The sequence below is a fragment of the Danio rerio genome, chromosome 10 (genome assembly GCF_049306965.1).
Source record: "Danio rerio strain Tuebingen ecotype United States chromosome 10, GRCz12tu, whole genome shotgun sequence".
NCBI classification, from domain to species: domain Eukaryota; kingdom Metazoa; phylum Chordata; class Actinopteri; order Cypriniformes; family Danionidae; genus Danio; species Danio rerio.
The window spans coordinates 24,405,353-24,422,593 of record NC_133185.1 but is presented as its reverse complement, the minus strand read 5'-3'; the positions used below and the strand labels follow the sequence as shown (position 1 = coordinate 24,422,593).

The 17,241-nt window shown below is 32.8% G+C and overlaps 2 protein-coding genes across 3 annotated transcripts in view; one reads left to right on the top strand and one right to left on the bottom strand.

Moving 5' to 3' along the window:
- vsig8a (V-set and immunoglobulin domain containing 8a) overlaps window positions 1–17,241 on the bottom strand; it is a 21,788-nt gene extending 4,547 nt beyond the window's left edge. Inside the window, 6 exon segments of one of the 2 annotated variants that reach the window (NM_001328510.1) lie at window positions 3,151–3,303; window positions 8,664–8,868; window positions 11,023–11,192; window positions 14,644–14,735; window positions 14,841–14,960; window positions 17,173–17,241. In NM_001328510.1, coding sequence (NP_001315439.1) covers window positions 3,151–3,303; window positions 8,664–8,868; window positions 11,023–11,192; window positions 14,644–14,735; window positions 14,841–14,872 — 652 coding nt within the window. In that variant the 5' untranslated portion in view covers window positions 14,873–14,960; window positions 17,173–17,241. 2 annotated transcript variants of the gene reach the window in all.
- si:ch211-127i16.2 overlaps window positions 13,100–17,241 on the top strand; it is a 75,110-nt gene continuing 70,968 nt past the window's right edge. The window contains exon 1 of the mRNA XM_021472240.3: window positions 13,100–13,177. The gene's annotated coding sequence lies outside the window, so the exon portion shown is untranslated. The remainder of the gene's footprint in view (window positions 13,178–17,241) is intronic.

The window sequence follows — 17,241 nt, the reverse complement described above, 5'->3', positions numbered from 1 at the left end:
AATGAATGAAACTGTATACTAACATAATGTTTTTAAAGACCTATTTCCCTCCCTAAAAAAGATGTTAATAACTGTTTCATATTTTATTCAAAATATTGTTTTGTTTCCACATTAATAATTATTTTCAGACACAATCAGAAGAATGAAAATCAATATGTGTGAATGGTATTGTGGAAATCATTATGAATAAACATAATAAAAAAATTATGTTACTAAATAACAGTTTTATTCAATCATTCATTTGCTTTTCGGCTTAGTCCCTTTATTAATCTGGGGTCGCCTCAGTAGAATGAACCGCCAACTTATATGTTTTACGCAGTGGATGCCCTTCCAGCCACAACCCATCACTGGGATACCCATACACACTCATCTGCACACATACATACACTATGGACAATTTAGCATACCCAATTCACCTGCTCTGCATGCCTTTGGGGGAAACCAAAGCACCTGGAGGAAACCCATGCAAACGCAGGAAGAATATGCAAACTCCACACAGAAATGCCGACTGACCTAGCCAAGGCTCGAACCAGCGACCTTCTTGCTGTGAGTTGACAGCACTACCAACTGTGCCACTGCTTCACTACAGTTTTATATATTACCTTTTTTTTAGTTGCCAAATATTTTAATATAATATAATATAATATAATATAATATAATATAATATAATATAATATAATATAGTATAATATAATATAATATAATATAAAATTTTATGTGAACAAAATTACTCAAATGATAACAATGAAGATTGAATATAAAAAATAACAGCAAATAAAAAAAATATAGGCAACAAAGTGGCGCAGTAGGTAGTGCTGTCGCCTCACATTAGGAAGGTTGCTGGCTCGATCCTCAACTCAGTTGGTGTTTCTGTGTGGAGTTTGCATGTTCTCCCTGCGTTCGCGTTGGTTTCCTCCGAGTGCTCCGGTTTCCCCCGCAGTCCAAAGACATGCAGTACAGGTAAATTGGGTAGGCTAAATTGTCCGTAGTGTATTAATGTGTGTGTGTTTCCCAGAGATGGGTTGCGGCTGGAAGGGCATCCTCTGCGTAAAAATGTGCTGGATAAAATGGTGGTTCATTCCGCTGTGGCAACCCCAGATTAATAAAGGGACTAAGTCGACAAGAAAATGAATGAATGAATGAAATAAAAAATATTAAAACTGCTATACAAACACTGATCTGTGCATGGACAATATTTATAATATACCTGTATATCAACATTTGACTCTAAATTCCATACAAAAACTATACATGACTTTTAATTTCCACATGGAATCTCTCTTTCCCAATGATGTTTAAGTATGTCTGATAATATTTTTTTTCTTATGGGGAAATTCTTATTTGTTACATTTCAGCTGAAATAAAATAAATTTTATTTTTTTTTAAGAATCATTTTAAGGTAAAAAAAAATTATTAGCCCTTTTAAGCTATATTTTTTTCGATAGTCTACAGAACAAACCACCGTTATAGAATAACTTATAGCTAATTACCCTAACCTGCCTTAACTTAATTAACCCAGTTAAGCCTTTAAATATCACTTAAGCTGCATAGAAGTGTCTTGAAAAACATCTAATACAATATTATTTACTGTCATCATGGCAAAGATAAAAGAAATCAGATATTAGAAATGAGTTATTAAAACTATTATGTTTAGAAATGTGTTGAAAATCTGCTCACTGTTAAACAGAAATTGGGAAAAAAAAAAATGGGGGCAAATAATTCAGGGAGCCTAATAATTTTGACTTTAACTGTATATACTGTATATTACCTTGCTTTGTTAAATATCATTTGGGAAATGTTTAAATAAGTGCCTTAGTGCTCCCACCAGTGCCAATATACAGCCATATCGCACTGCTACGAGTGTGATATTGCGTTTATACAACAGTTTGACGGCGTAATTGTGTATATAAAAACAAAATCAAACATGGAGAGTCTCAAAAACCCTTTTGTATGAGGAACTACTTTCTTCCGCCTTGGATTCAAATCATAAGCTGACAGTTAAACAGCTGAGCAAGCATCTTTTAAACTTTAGATCTGTAGTGTCTGCTTTTTGCTGGTTGTAAGTGGGCGTAATACACAAAGGGTATAAAGAGGCTTTACGCGTGCTGATATTACTTAAATATATCACGCCTATCAGCCAATCAGATTCAAGAACCAGACAGAACTGTTGTATATATATATATATATATATATATATATATATATATATATATATATAGTTGAAGTCAGAATTATTATCCCCCTGAATTATTTGCCTCCCTGTTTATTTTTCCCTTTTTTTTGTTTAACAGAGAGAAGATTTTTTTAAACTCATTTATAAACATAATATTTTTAACAACTTATCTTTAGTAACCATTTTATTTTATCTTCGCTATGATGACATTAAATAATTTGTGACTAGATATTCTTCAAGACACTTCTATACAGCTTAAAGTGACATTTAAAGGCTTAACTAGATTAACTAGGTTAACTAGGCAGGTAAGGGTAATTAGGCAAGTTATTGTATAATAATGGTTCGTTCTGTAGACTATTGAAAATAAAATTTGTCTAAAGGAGCAAATAATTTTGTCCTTAAAATGGTGTTTACAAAATTAAAAACGGCTTTTATTATAGTCAATTTTTTTTTTTTAAATCCTAGACTTTCTCCAGAAGAAAAAAAAAATATTATCAAACATACTGTTATTTGGGAAATATTATCAAACTATATCGTTTGGGAAATATTTAAAAAAGAGAAAAAAAATAAATCAAAGGGGGGCTAATAATTTTGACTTCAACATTTTAAATAAAATCACTGTTAAGTCTTACTCTTATTTATTTATTTATTATTTTCCAGTTATGGGTTGCAGCTGGAAGGGCATTCATTCATTCATTCATTCCCTTAAAAACTCTGCCTATTGTGCCATCTTGAAATATTATTTGAAATATATTTTCCCCTAATAACCATACACCTAATAAACTGATATATAACACATATAGAAGACTTTAATTGATTGCAAACAGCGTCATTTAGATATCAAAATAAAAATAACATAACTAAACTATTAATCTGATGCCCTGTATATCACTTCAGGCCAGGGTCTCAAAACTGAAGTCAAAGTAGCGTGTAATAATAACAGTACATCGCCAGCAGCCAGCAGGGGTCACCCTTACTCTGAGTGGCGTCTGCAGGAATCGCTCCTCCGCTCTCTCTCCTCCATGAGTACAGCAGCGGCGCGGAGCCCTCGTCTGATCTGCAGCGGAGAGACGCCGCTTCACCCACTCCTCCACCGCCATCAATCCAGCAATTCGGCACAGACGGTCTCACTGCCACAGAGAGAGACGCAAATAACTCTCATAATTCACCCATACAACGGTTTTAAACTGTTTGAATAAATGCTTTGTGCAATTCTAGAGAATCAAAAGCACTGCTGACAGAAATGCCGCACGACTGCTTTCCTCAAGTACTCTTCCGTTCAAAACAAAACTAAAGAAGCCCTAAACACAATTTATTAGTTTGTTGGGAGTTTAATAAAACACCTCAATGGCTGAGACCTGCTGTGAATGCAAGGTGAGGTCAGTGCATATTAGCCTAACGTTATTTAAAATATTACAACTTGTAAAAACGCTATGTATATCCTCGTTAAACTGATTAGACCTCGCAAATTTGGATATTTCTGTGAGCTATTTTTACCATGTAGCTGCTGTACGACTTGACTGTTCCATTAATTTAATTATTGACATTGCTTAGACAGAGCTTAGAATAAAACATGTCGTCATTTTGAATGTATATGGTAATTTTACCATTACTTACAGCATGATTTTTTAAGTCTCCATTAAATCAAACCACACCATGGAAGAAGCCATATTGATTACATATTTGACATTTTACTTAGTCATAAATAAATTAGCAAATTGCTAAAAAGGAACGATACAGTCTAGATTCTTTAAAATACTTCCAAGAGTTTAACACACCAGTCAGTTATACTGGAGACCTTGAAGTTACATAAAAAAAAAATGTAATCCAGAACAAAACAAATGCTCCATGCAAATTTGCATAGCTACTATCCATCCTAAATAGTATTCAAAAATAGAATTATTATGTCCCAAACCATAGTATGTTGAAAATCCAAAGAAGCGTCCATACCGCTAATATTTTCCACAATGTGGTATATGCCAAAGCTTGCTAATAGGACTTTTAATTTGCCAGTAACCTGGGTTAAGCGCTTCCGGCGAATTGAATGCCAATGCAAAATCCGGTGCGTTTAAGGTCTGTTTTCTTTAAAAATCAGCGATCTCCACTAGCTGAGTGATATTCGGTCTCAGATTGTACAAGAAACAGTGCATTAAATTACATTTCCCCCGCCATATCTTTATAATATGAGCATTTATTTTACCCCTGTATATTCAATGGAGCTTCTGCGTTAGCCTGCCGATCCTGCCGATTCTGAGTAAACAGCTTTTTGTCTCGTTGTACGCTTGAGCAACTAAATAAATGCTAAAGTTTATTTAACTGAATGTATTTTAATGACATTACAACATCGATGCTGTATAAGGAACCGTATAAAATGGAAAAAAGTTCACAATAACAGGTCACCGGAAGTGTATCAGCATGGGAACAGCACTAGCTCGGTATATACCCTATACATTGCATGTTGGACGTGAATTTTATTAGAACTACAAACTCAGGTAAAAAAGTGTAAACAAACTACAAACATGGCAGACACGCAAGACTAACCGTGAGGTACAGAGACTTCAGTAAAGCTGTGAATTACTTAATCAATATGTAGCCAACAGGAAAATATTTAAACCATGTTTTCCATGTTACGTTTCATGTGCAACAGGAATGTGAACTAAGTATCAAGATATTTGGACATTAACGTCTGAATACATAATTACCCAAAGACCTGAGGAGATTCTCTGCATGAAAGAATCGCAAATGGCAGATTATCCTGCTGCTGCTTCTCCAGTAAGGAGAGTAATTAAATATGAAAGAAATGTGGAAGATGTGTTGAGATGATCGATATGTGACATAACTAAGCAACATAAAAATCTGTTATCTGTCCCAAAGCTTGCATAATCCTCTGTTACACACTTAAAAGTATATAGCCTACCTTTCCTTCCCAAAAAACGACTTACTTTTAATGCATAGTATACATGTTTACATGTGAGTGAGTGGTGAGTGGTCCTTGACCAATAAAAGCTGCTGTGCATTCCAGTCTGAAGATCCTATGTGAGACTAATTTATTAATTCTGCTGGATCACAGCTCTGCATTTGACATGACTTGACTTTGCTATTGGGTTGAAAGGATGTTTTTTAGGCGACGTGGTGGCGCAGTCGCCTCACAGCAAAAAGGTTGCTGGTTCGAGCCTCGGCTTGAGTCGTTTGAGGCGTTTCTGTGTGGAGTTTGCATGTTCTCCCCGCGTTCGTGTGGGTTTCCTCCGGGCGCTTTGGTTTCCCCCACAAGTCCAAAGAAATACGGTACAGATGAATTGGGTAGGCTAAATTGTCCGTAGTATGTGAGTGTGTATGAATGTTTCCCAGGGATAAGGATATACGATGCGTAAAACATATGCTGGATATTAATAAAAAGATTAATAAAAGGACAAAAAGAAAAATGTATGAATGAATGGATCTCTTTTAGTGTATATTTACACAACAAAATTAACAATTTACTGAGTGACTACTTACATCTCATACTGTATCTTAAGCAGCACAACTATAATCTTGGGCAGTCCTATAGTCCACCTTTGTTGTCTTGGTTGCCAAGTTGTCAAATAGATTAACATATAATATGCATTTGCATAATGTTACCATTTTCACTAAATATTTGTTTGTTTGTTTGTTTGTTTGTTTACATGGAGATGATAATTTTAAGATGAAACTATTTTAGGCTCCCAAAACTCTTCCCAAAAATTGTAATTTAACTGAACAGCCAACAGACAAAAAGAGCATGTCTGATAAACCATTTTGACTCGTCTGTTTTCTCTGCTGCTCACCAGGGTTGCAGGGTTGGTTTCCATTTTTAAATATAAATTTGAATATTTATCAAATGTTATGTGTCCTCTGGTGGTTATCCAGATGACATTGCATGCTCTGTTAACATGTTAACATGAGCCATGTGCATTTGTTGGCTTGTTTAGAGGATTATTAAAATGTGGAAGTCTGCTATTTTGATTTTTACATCTAAATTATAACAAAAGCAAGATGCCTGACTCCTCATCCTTAATTACATCACCTTGAAACTTAAAAAAAATAACCTTAACCTAACTCAAGAATCTGTGTGCATTGCTACAGATTTGAATCCTGGCAAGTAAACTGTTAGATCTTGTGTTTTCTATCTCCATCTGCTGATCAAAGTTAAGCCTTTCCCTTTTTCTCAAACCTTTGAATAGGACATTTCTGCCACTTTTTGTATTCTGATTTAAACACCATTACCCTAGGTTAACTCCAGCATTTCTAAAAGTTTTATTTTTAATGTTTTGTTGTTTTGTTTGTTTTATGATGCATTGTAAAGCACATTCATATCCTTTGATTTTAACCAATTGGTAACATAATTTCTTCGTCCCAGCTTTAATTAGCACAGATATAGCCAGTGTCCTGAAAAGCGTAACTGAAACTGAAGCTTTTCAAAGCTGTTTGAGCACAAGCAACATTTTTGGAACAATTATAATAAGCTGCTGAAGTAGATTGGAACGCTCTTAGATGTCCAAAATAGCTGCCAAGAGACGTTGCAAACATGACCACCAAGTAAACACATTTCTTAAATAAAATCCGTACAAATAAACAGCCATCCAATCCATTCCCAATTGACAAAATCAAGTCCTGATTTTCAACCATTTTTTGCTCAAAAAACCTGTTCAGTTTTGGAAATACATGGCTACAGGATTGGAACGATTATCAGAAATCTTCATTTATGCCATACTTAAATCAACAGAGCTGTGTTTTGATAGGATTTTAACACATTGGTTTGTTTGTTGTTGTCTTGCTTTAGCTAACCAACACATCTGCTAAAGTTAAGTAGGAGGAAAAATTCACCCCACTGGCTTTACTCCACTTTTATGAGTTGATGTTAAAATCCTTTTATTTGCTTACAAGTGTTTGAATAATCTTGCATATCTCATCTCTCTGATGTTTTAGTTTTACATAATCCCTTTAGAGCTTTCAGATCAAGGACACGAATACTTTTCTCTGTTCTTCTGTACAAAGTGGACACGGTGTCTTTGCTGTATATACTGCAAGACCCTACATTTTGGAACAGCCTGCCATTTCTGATTAAATCTATAGTTTTCATCTTACTTCTTTACACTTTAACATTTTATTCTATAAATTAATAAATAACTAACTTTTATTCTATATATTTGTTCTTACTTGTATTTGATTTCTAGATACACTTTTCCATATAGCAGTGATTATTCAATAGGTATACTTATCATTTACCTATTTCTGCTATTTTTCTAGGTAGTAAATTTCTAAAAGACACCATAATTGTCATAAGATACTAGCTGTTTCCCCTTTTTTATGACAAATGTAATGCATCAGATGTAGATCTATCTCACAGTATTATGTTTTGTACTAAGATTCAGAATTATTGGAATGGAATTTTTCAAGTGCTTTCCAAGGTGTTGAAGTTGCAATTACAACCAGATCCAATGCTTTTAATTCTGGGATTATCTGGACAAACACATTTGTTGTCAAATACACAACATAAATTGCTCTCGTATAGTTACTTCCAAAAAGCTATTGCTACTGTTTTGACAAAAAAAAAAATCTAAGCGTCTGTTATATGTGAACAAAGTATGTAAACACAGATTTTTTTTTTCTTTCTGAATCTGTGTCTTTAATAAAACTTATTTGACAAAAAAGATAGCTCTTATGGCATACTGCCATTTATTCATTAGATATTAGTCATTTTTAGATATAAGTTATTACTTGTTAGCTATTAGTTCCTTAATAGATAATACTTATCATTAGATACTACTACTTACTTCAGTATATAGTGTCAAGTAACTAATCTGTTTGCCATAAAATAAATACTCTTACTATTACGGTAACACTTTAGTAACCGATTCTCACTGTTAACTGGTGACTTATTATCTGCCCAAATTAAGATATTCTCTGTTTAGTACTTATAAAGTTCATATTCTGCATTATATTATTCTACATCCCTAATACCAACGCCTAAAGCCAACTTAATAACTATTGATAAGCAACAGCACACGAGAAGGACGTGTAAACGGCCCAAATTATAAGCAAACGTGGCCCATTATTGTATTTGAGACTGTCAAAAATGTACACAGCAGCTTCTAATGGATCGAGTGAATGTAGCCCAGAACATGTAATGGTTACCACAAATTTAGCCCTGGGCACATATCTGCAATGAGCCTGGGTTGTTTTCCTTTTATGTTGCTGTTCTGTCATTCTCTTTTATGTTGTTTGTTTAATGTTTTATGATGTACTATAAAATGTAAATAAATAGATCAAAAAGAGTTTGACATTGACTTTGGCCCAATCACCAGTTGGAAGGTGACTGTCATTTTAAACAAACACAACAATGTTTTGATAGTTCTGATCCGCATTAGTTTACTTAACGCTATCTTTTTTATATTTAACTGGCATAGAAAAAACAATTCCCCTTTTGAAAATACATAAATATCCAGTAAAGTCTTGAAAAAAGTGACATTACCCATCACAACTAGTGATATTTTGCGGCTGTCGACCCCTGGTGCCTTTTTGACCTTGCACTGATATGTTCCAGCATGACTGTCAGTCAGAGAGGCTATAGACAGAGACGCATCTCCTTGACCAGGATCTGGAGCAGTGAAGTCCAGACCTTTCATCAAAGCAGGGTCGCCATAAGTATATCGCCTTCCTCCTGTGTATGATATGATCTAATGGACAACATATTACAAGATCGGTTTGCTGAAACCCAACATTTAAACACAAAACACTGTCACTGTAATTTAAGTTTTACTTGACATGCTATTCTGACTAGTATCCAATAAATGCTTACAATTATCTAATAATCAGTACTAGACCCAATTAGAATAACTACTAGTGTCTAATGAGTAAGTTCCTTTATTCCATAGTCTGATTCTTGATTCTGATTGGCTAGAAAGGTGTGCAATAAAATAGTTAATCGCACAGGTAGTTCTAGTTTAGTTTCAAGAATTAGTATTAACTACAGTAAAGTAACCCAGTAAAAGTTGCCTGAGACTTTATTTCTCTGTAATCTCGAAGATACTGATGTGTTCACTTAAAAAAAAAAAGATGTTAATCAATTTAATTTAATCAAACTCACAAAATATGCTCAAAAAACCTTGTGAAGAGGTAACTAACACACGTTACAGTAAAATTAGCTAATCCAAACAGACCCTTTTCACAAGACGGTGATGCCGTATTTTAACGGTCAGCCGAATCTTAACTTTTAATATCTTAAAAAAAATAGAAAATGTGTGTAGAGTACATTTATGAAGCTATACTTTAATATAATCTTTTCTTTAAACTACAAACATAGTTAATGATTATGTGAGATCTTTTCAATGCAGAATTTACAGGCAGGTCAGTAAATCTAATATTGCTGATACTGCCATTATCATTCTCACACAATATTTTGGAAGTCGTGAGAACACTATCGTGGAGTATTTCTTTTGGTGTTGAATGCATAAAAAAGAGTGCTTATACACTGGAGCCAATGAGGATCAACCACATATGCTCAAAAATATTTGCTAAGAAGTAGCTAACACATGTTACTATGAGCTATTAGATATGCACGTGTCATTTACATGCGTAAACATGATCTCTCTTGTGCTAGCGGTCTCTCTGATACTGCATGAGGTTGATTCAAAGCGGGGAGCTCTAACATGTCAGAACTGATAAAAATTAGATGACTATGGAATAAGAGGGATACTCAACAGTTTGCTAAGTGTTAATGACAATGACAATTTTATTTATATAGCACAATTTTTAAAACTTTTGTTGGCCAAAGTGCTTTACAACAAATCAGAAACAGAAAGCAGACAGAAAACCACAAACAGACTAATGATCTTACCTCATTACAGCCAAATTAATAAAAATGGTTAATAAAAAAATGTGTCTGGTGTGACTCCGCAACGCGCGTTTAAAATCCTTTAACCCTCTGCAAATTATCTCTTACATATCTAATGATAATAGTTAGTAATGAAGAAGTACTAGACTGTAAAAAATATGATCAGTTAGTCCTGATAGCATATGTGTTTAGGTCACTGTAACACTATCAAGGTCAATCATCTTTTAACTTAATTTTATAAGTAACACAAAGTGTTTTAAATCAGTTTAACTTAATATAAGTCCAATGGACTTATAAGGTTAATTTGATTCAGTTTAAAAAATAAGGCATCTAGGATTTTTACAGCGTATATTATCTTTTATGAAAGAATAAACAGCCAAAAAAACAGCAATTGCAAAAATACACCAGCCTTCTGCCATTCATTTTATAGATTTGAATACACTACGTTAAGTCTGACATCAGTTTCTGTGTTCAAATGCTCTATCAGATGCTAAAAGTTAACCCCTAACGGTATTAATATATCCTTACAGTGTGCTGTTTTACTATTGAAAATCATGAATCATGATGTTTATGCTCAATCTTGAATGGTCAGACATTGAACAATCTTAAACTGCTCAAACATTTGGTGACTAACACAATAGTATCTGGATGCAGACTTGGATTTGCAAGCTGAGACTGCATATCACAGACTTGCAATTTCAGACACAATGCACTCAGTGGAGCTGGTGACATCAGTGTGAGAGTTGGGGTTTGGTGGGGCATTCAAAAGCATTGCATGCAGCTCATCTTGCAACTACTAAGATGCAGCAAGTCCAGAAACATTGGTTTACACTATGGTTTTGTAAATATCTGCTTTAATGTGCGGTGTGATTAAGCAGTGATCATAAACGGCTATTGAGATAGATCTTCCTCAATTTAAATGAGTGGAGGCTTGGATCCAGTAGCATACATTTTTCATACGTTATCACATCAAAAACTGACAGGCTGCTTTACGCACCATCTGGTCTTTTTTGGTGGTGTCTGGGCTGATGACTGACCACTCAATGTCAAGCTCTCCTGTGTCTGCTGGACCAGACGTGTAGGTGCAGTCTAGTGTAACAGATTCTCCTTGAGCCATTTGCATCGTCTGCGGGCCACTGGAGGTCACTTTCATCGCCACTGCCACGTCTGCCAAAAAATTCAGATATTAACAGTTCTAAAGAGCTCTTCAGTCAGAAAAGAAAACACAGAGGTTAATAGATATCTGTTTCTGTATATTTGCATTTGTAGAATTTGCAATTGTAAAATTTCTTTTGTGTGTGTGTGAATAAATGAGTATAATAAGGCTGTGGTTATATAAAACTGTTTAGTAATATATTACACTATGAAATACATTTCTGCCACAGTTTTGTTTTCATGCTTTTTGGTAAGATACAATTATGCCATAAAAAAAAAAAAAAAACTAAATTTATAAATTAAGGAGTACTGATATTAAGAGGAAACAAGTATGACAAAGAAAAATGTGAAGACAAAGACTGAAATAATTAGCTAAAAAGTGAAAATTATTAGATATTATAACAGAAAGTTTACATTTATGAAATATTACTTTATAATTATGACTTTGTTATGAGATATTAAATAGTAATTGAATAAAAGCAATGGCCATTTAATACACACAACCACATCTCAAATATTTTAATATATTTACAAAATGGCTATAAAATAACCTCACATAATAATAATACTTGAAGTCCTGATGTAAACGATTCTTAGTAACACTGTTATTCCAAAACTCAAATTATAAATACTTTATGTTGTACTTTAACCACAGGCTATATTTGACCAAATCAAGTGTAGAGTGTATACTGTATGTAATGTACATGCATGTTTATGTGTATTTATTATTTGAACACTAAAATTTGTCTATGTATTTTTGTGGTTTCATTATATATACAGTTGAAATCAGAATTACTAACCTCCCTGTAACCCTAATAACTAATTTATTTTAACTGTTTCCTTTTATCTTTGCCATGATGACAGTACATAATATTTTACTAGATATTTTATAAGACACCTCTATACAGCTTAAAGTGACATTTAAATGCTTAACTAGGTTAATTAGGTTAACTAGGCAGGTTAGGGCAATTAGGCAAGTTATTGTATTGTTCTGTAGACTATCTGAAAAAAATTAGCTTAAAGGGGTAAAGTAAAATTAAAAAAAAAAAAATTAACTGCTTTTATTTTAGCCGAAATAAAACAAATAAGACTTTCGCCAGAAAAAAAGAATAAAAACAGTCGGACTTTCTGTGAAAATTTCCTTGCTCTGTTCATTTGGGAAATATTTAGAAAAGAAAAAAAAATTGTAAAGGGGGTTATTAATAATAATAATTATATATATATATATATATATATATATATATATATATATATATATATATATATATATATATATATATATATATATATTGAATCTGATTGGCTGATAGCCATGCGATATTTTGCCAGTAACATCACAAAAAGGCCTCTTCACATCAGTCTATTACTCTGGCCACATACAGTTTGACAAATATTACTGTTGTTAGACAGCAAAATGTACTTTTGAGGCTTTTTTAGTCGAGAATGTAGTTGTTCAGAATGCAACTATGCACTTTAGTTGTAAGAATAGTGCCTATTTTTAAATATTTACAATTTCTGAGAGCTCGTCGGCGGCGGTTGACTTTAGCAGGTCACACACCAGAAGCGCCACTCGGTGCCGCGACACGACGCGCACATGACAGTTTAAAGTATCACACACCAGACGCTCACATTCGAATGATATTTAACATGAAACTAATCAGATGGCGCTCTGTGGCCCGGCTGAAAAATGAACTACGCCGGTGTGTGTATCGTGATAGAAACCTATGTTTAGAAATCCAAAATGCATGGCGCTGCGTGGCGCTGCGGGGCGCCGTCGAGCGGCGCTTCTGGTGTGTGACCTGCTTTTGTCTATCCACAAGATGGCGCCAGAACCGCATAATAAGCCCTTGCTCAGTGTGTTCTCTTGAGCGCGAATTAAAAAGGTGAAAAACAGAAGCCTCGTGGTTTTAAGGTGGATTGGATAGTCAATAAGAAGCTGCGAATAAGAAGCTGGATTCAGCCTTGTCCCTCTTTATCGCAAACACAACAGCAGTCTGGTGAGAATTCCTGTAGACGGATGGCATTTTATGTCAAGTTTAGCCTTATAAATTTAAAATGTGAGCAAAATTTGCTGTTTTGTCTTCACCTTAAGGGGGTCACACACCAAAAGCACCGCTTCACATTACGCTACAGAGAATCCTTCAAATACTAGCTCTAAAGTGACATTGGTGAATTAGTAATGGCTTTTTCTGTTCTGACGTCAGCTGCAGATGTGTATGAATGGCGGAAGAAAGTAGTTCTTAATACATAAGGGTTTTAGACTCTTTACGTTTGATTTTCTTTTTTCTTCATCATTATACAATGACTTGCCTAATTACCCGACCTGCCTAGTTAACATAATTAACCTAGTTAAGCATTTAAATGTCACTTTAAGCTGTATAGAAGTGTCTTATACAGTATCTAATAAAATATTATTTACTGTCATCATGGCAAAGATAAAATAAATCATGTATTAGAAATGAGTTAATAAAACTATCATGTTTAGAAATGTGTTGCAAAATATCTCTCTGTTAAAAAGAAAACGGGGCTAATAATTCAGGGAGGCTAATAATTCTGACTTCAACTGTATGTATATATATATATATATATATATATATATATATATATATATATATATATATATATATATATATATATATATATATATATATATATATATATATATATATATATACAAACATATTTTTTCTTCCAGTTTGTTTGTTTCCTTTTTTCTCCCCTTTATTAATGCGGAATTAATGATGATTGTTGAGTTGACCTTATCTAATATATTATTTTAGTATTGTTTAGATATTCTAATGAATCAAGAGATTGTAGCCTTCAAAAAAAAACTCCAGGCAACTGATCACTGTTACCCTGATGAAGGCAGCTCTCTGCCAAAACACGTAGGTTTTTTTAAAGATTTGCCATGTGAATAAAAGCTTTTTAATACTTTTTCCACATTTTCCGGGTGCCCTCAGACTGATTTTTGTTGTTTATTTTGAAAATGCTAACTCTTTCGTTTTTCAGAATACAGACATCTTCATTAAGTCATTAAATTAATTAAGATGAAACAAAACTTTTCTTCAACGGTGAAATTGAATCTTAAAGCCAGGCTGAGATGACATAAACTCTTATCATCGGAAAGACTGTTTTTTCTAGGTCATTCAGCTTTTATTTCAACAGCATGTCGTCCAGATGAGTATTTCAATTAGCCTGTAATTCCAAAATCCCTCATTTTCCTTGCTTTCATATGGACTCATGAATGATTCACAAGCCCTTATAATGAAACTCTCCAAATGACTAATAAGTGGATTTAGATTCAATAAATCCCATCATATACAGAGCGTACATCCATGACTTGGATGAAGGAAAAAGTTTCAGGAATAATTGAGGAAACTTTAGCAGAATGTGCAGCGTAAACCTGGCTTATCTAAAAAAGTTTCAAAGTACATCAAGGTTTATTTTTTGCTAAGAAACTTACTTGCTATGAGAAACAGGATGAACACAGTCAATATCATAAATGAGGACGACGGGGACAAACTTGTTCGTGTAACGCAAGGCCATTTTCGACATCTGTGAAAGATGAAAGTAAAGAGAGAAAAGGAGTGCGACTGAAAGTGACTGTGAGGAAGATAATGAGCGTGTCTTGCTGAGGACCCTATTTTGAACTTTCAGTACCTTTTGTTGCAGCAGCGATTTTGTACATTCATGTTTGGACAGGGCTTTTTGTGCCACTTTCTCCCATTCAGCAGATTGAAGTCTTGAAGAAACACGCTTAAGCCTGGAAATGAAAAGAGACTGAAAAAAGGACAGACATGTTATTTTTGATTCCTTTGAATGCTTCTTTTTTGATTCACGATTAAAGTAATACTTAATAAATAAATAGTTGAAAATGCTTTTATTTAATGCTTCAATAGTGATATACAGTTGAAGTCAGAATTATTAGCCCTCCTAAATTATTAGCCCCCCTGTTTATTTTTTCCCCAATTTCTGTTTAACGGAGAGATTTTTTTCAGCACATTTCTAAACATAATAGTTTTAATAACTCGTTTCTAATAAATGATTTATTTTATCTTTGCCATAATGACAGTAAATAATATTTTACTAGATATTTTTCAAGACACTTCTATACAGCTTAAAGTGACATTTAAAGACTTAACTAGGTTAATTAGGTTAACTAGGCAGGTTAGGGTAATTAGGCAAGTCATTGTATAAAAGTGATTTGTTCTGTTATCAAGAAAACTTTTAGCTTAAAGGGGCTAATAATTTTGTCCCTAAAATTGTGTTTAAGAAATTAAAAACTGCTTTTATTCTAGCCAAAATAAAACAAATAAGCCTTTCTCCAGAAGAAAAAATATTATCAGACATGCTTTGAAAATTTCTTTGATCTGTTAAACATCATTTGGAAAATATTTAAAAATGAAGAAAGAAATTGGAATGGATATATTCAAATATACATGAATGGATATACATTACATTTTTAGGTTATTTTTTATTTTGTTTAGTAAATTAAGTAGAATGTTAAAATAAATGTATTAAATGATTAGTTTAAATGGTTTAAATGAGTTAAAAGAAAATAAATTCAAAGGTATACTAACTGTATATACAGTTGAAGTCAGAATTATTAGCCCCCCTTTAATTTTTTTTTTCTTTTTTAAATTTTTCTCAAATGATGTTTAACAGAGCAAGAAATTTTGCACTGATAATATTTTTACTTTGGAGAAAGTCTTATTTGTTTTATTTAGGCTAGAATAAAAGCAGTTTTTAATTTTTTTAAAACACCATTTTAAGGTCAACATTTTTATCCCTTTATTTTTACAGTGCTCAGCATATACAAGTACACCACTCACAGCCAAATCTGGAGCTAATATAACAAAATAACTCATGATGATGGTCCAAAAACTAGTGCACCCAAACATATTATTATTCTATATTCTATAACATATAGAAAAATCTTAAATACAAATTTAAAAAAAAGAGGACAAATTTTGTAGGTTGCAATTTTTTATTTATTTTTTATTTTTTGCAATATTTAGCAAGAATTTAATTGTATAATCCTTATTTTTTTTAAATATGTTTGGTGACTAAAATATTATTTTAATAAATATATATGTTAATAAATATATTTAGTTTAAATGCACCATACATTGCCTATATTTACTAAGAAATTGGTTAAAATATAAATTTTCAAAATGCATTGTACTCAATTATTCATTCATTGATTCATAACTAAGAGAAAAAAAGAGTAAAGCAAGTAAAGAAAGTGATTAAATAATAAGTTCTAATTAAAATGTAAAAAGTGAAAAAGTGAAAAGCAGTAAAATTAAAGTAAAGATTATTAGAAAAGCCTTGGTTTTGATTAAAATGATATTAGATAGAAATTACCCCAAAATGATATTAGTAAATATTAATATTTCATGTTTAAAAAAATTCTTATAAAATAAGTCTAAAATTATATATATTTAACTTTCACATAAAAAGTCAAAATATTTATGAAATATGAAATAAAACAATAAGTGTTAATATTATTTTTTTTAACATTATTATATAATACTATTAGATTTTGACTTTGATTTTAACTGAATCTCACCATTAATCCTTTTGATTTTGACATCTTCAGTCACAATTATGCCTGACCAAAACCACAATTTGTCCCCATAAAAATATAACAACTAAATACCCCACTAAAAAGTAAAAAAAAATACCCAATTTCCTTCTCAATCACAAAGCAAAATGTCTACTGCCTCACTGTGAGAGATAAACACATTTGTGTTGTTTTTCTTTCAGTAACACACTCAATTCTTCCTCCTACGCTATTTTAAAAGCCTGCAACCTCATTGTTCAACAAAATCTATCCAGCCCCATGTTTATACAACACACCAAGAAACATTTTTGCAGCTTTTTATGCTGATCGACCGGAACAACTGGTTCCTCTATGTGAATGTTTATCTGTGCTAGAAAAATAGGCCATAAAAACAGAGATAAAACTACAATATAAATAGAAACTTACAGATGGAGGGCCCGTTCATCTCTTAGGTTTAGTCTTCACCATCTGAATGGCTTCACTGTGAGACAACAA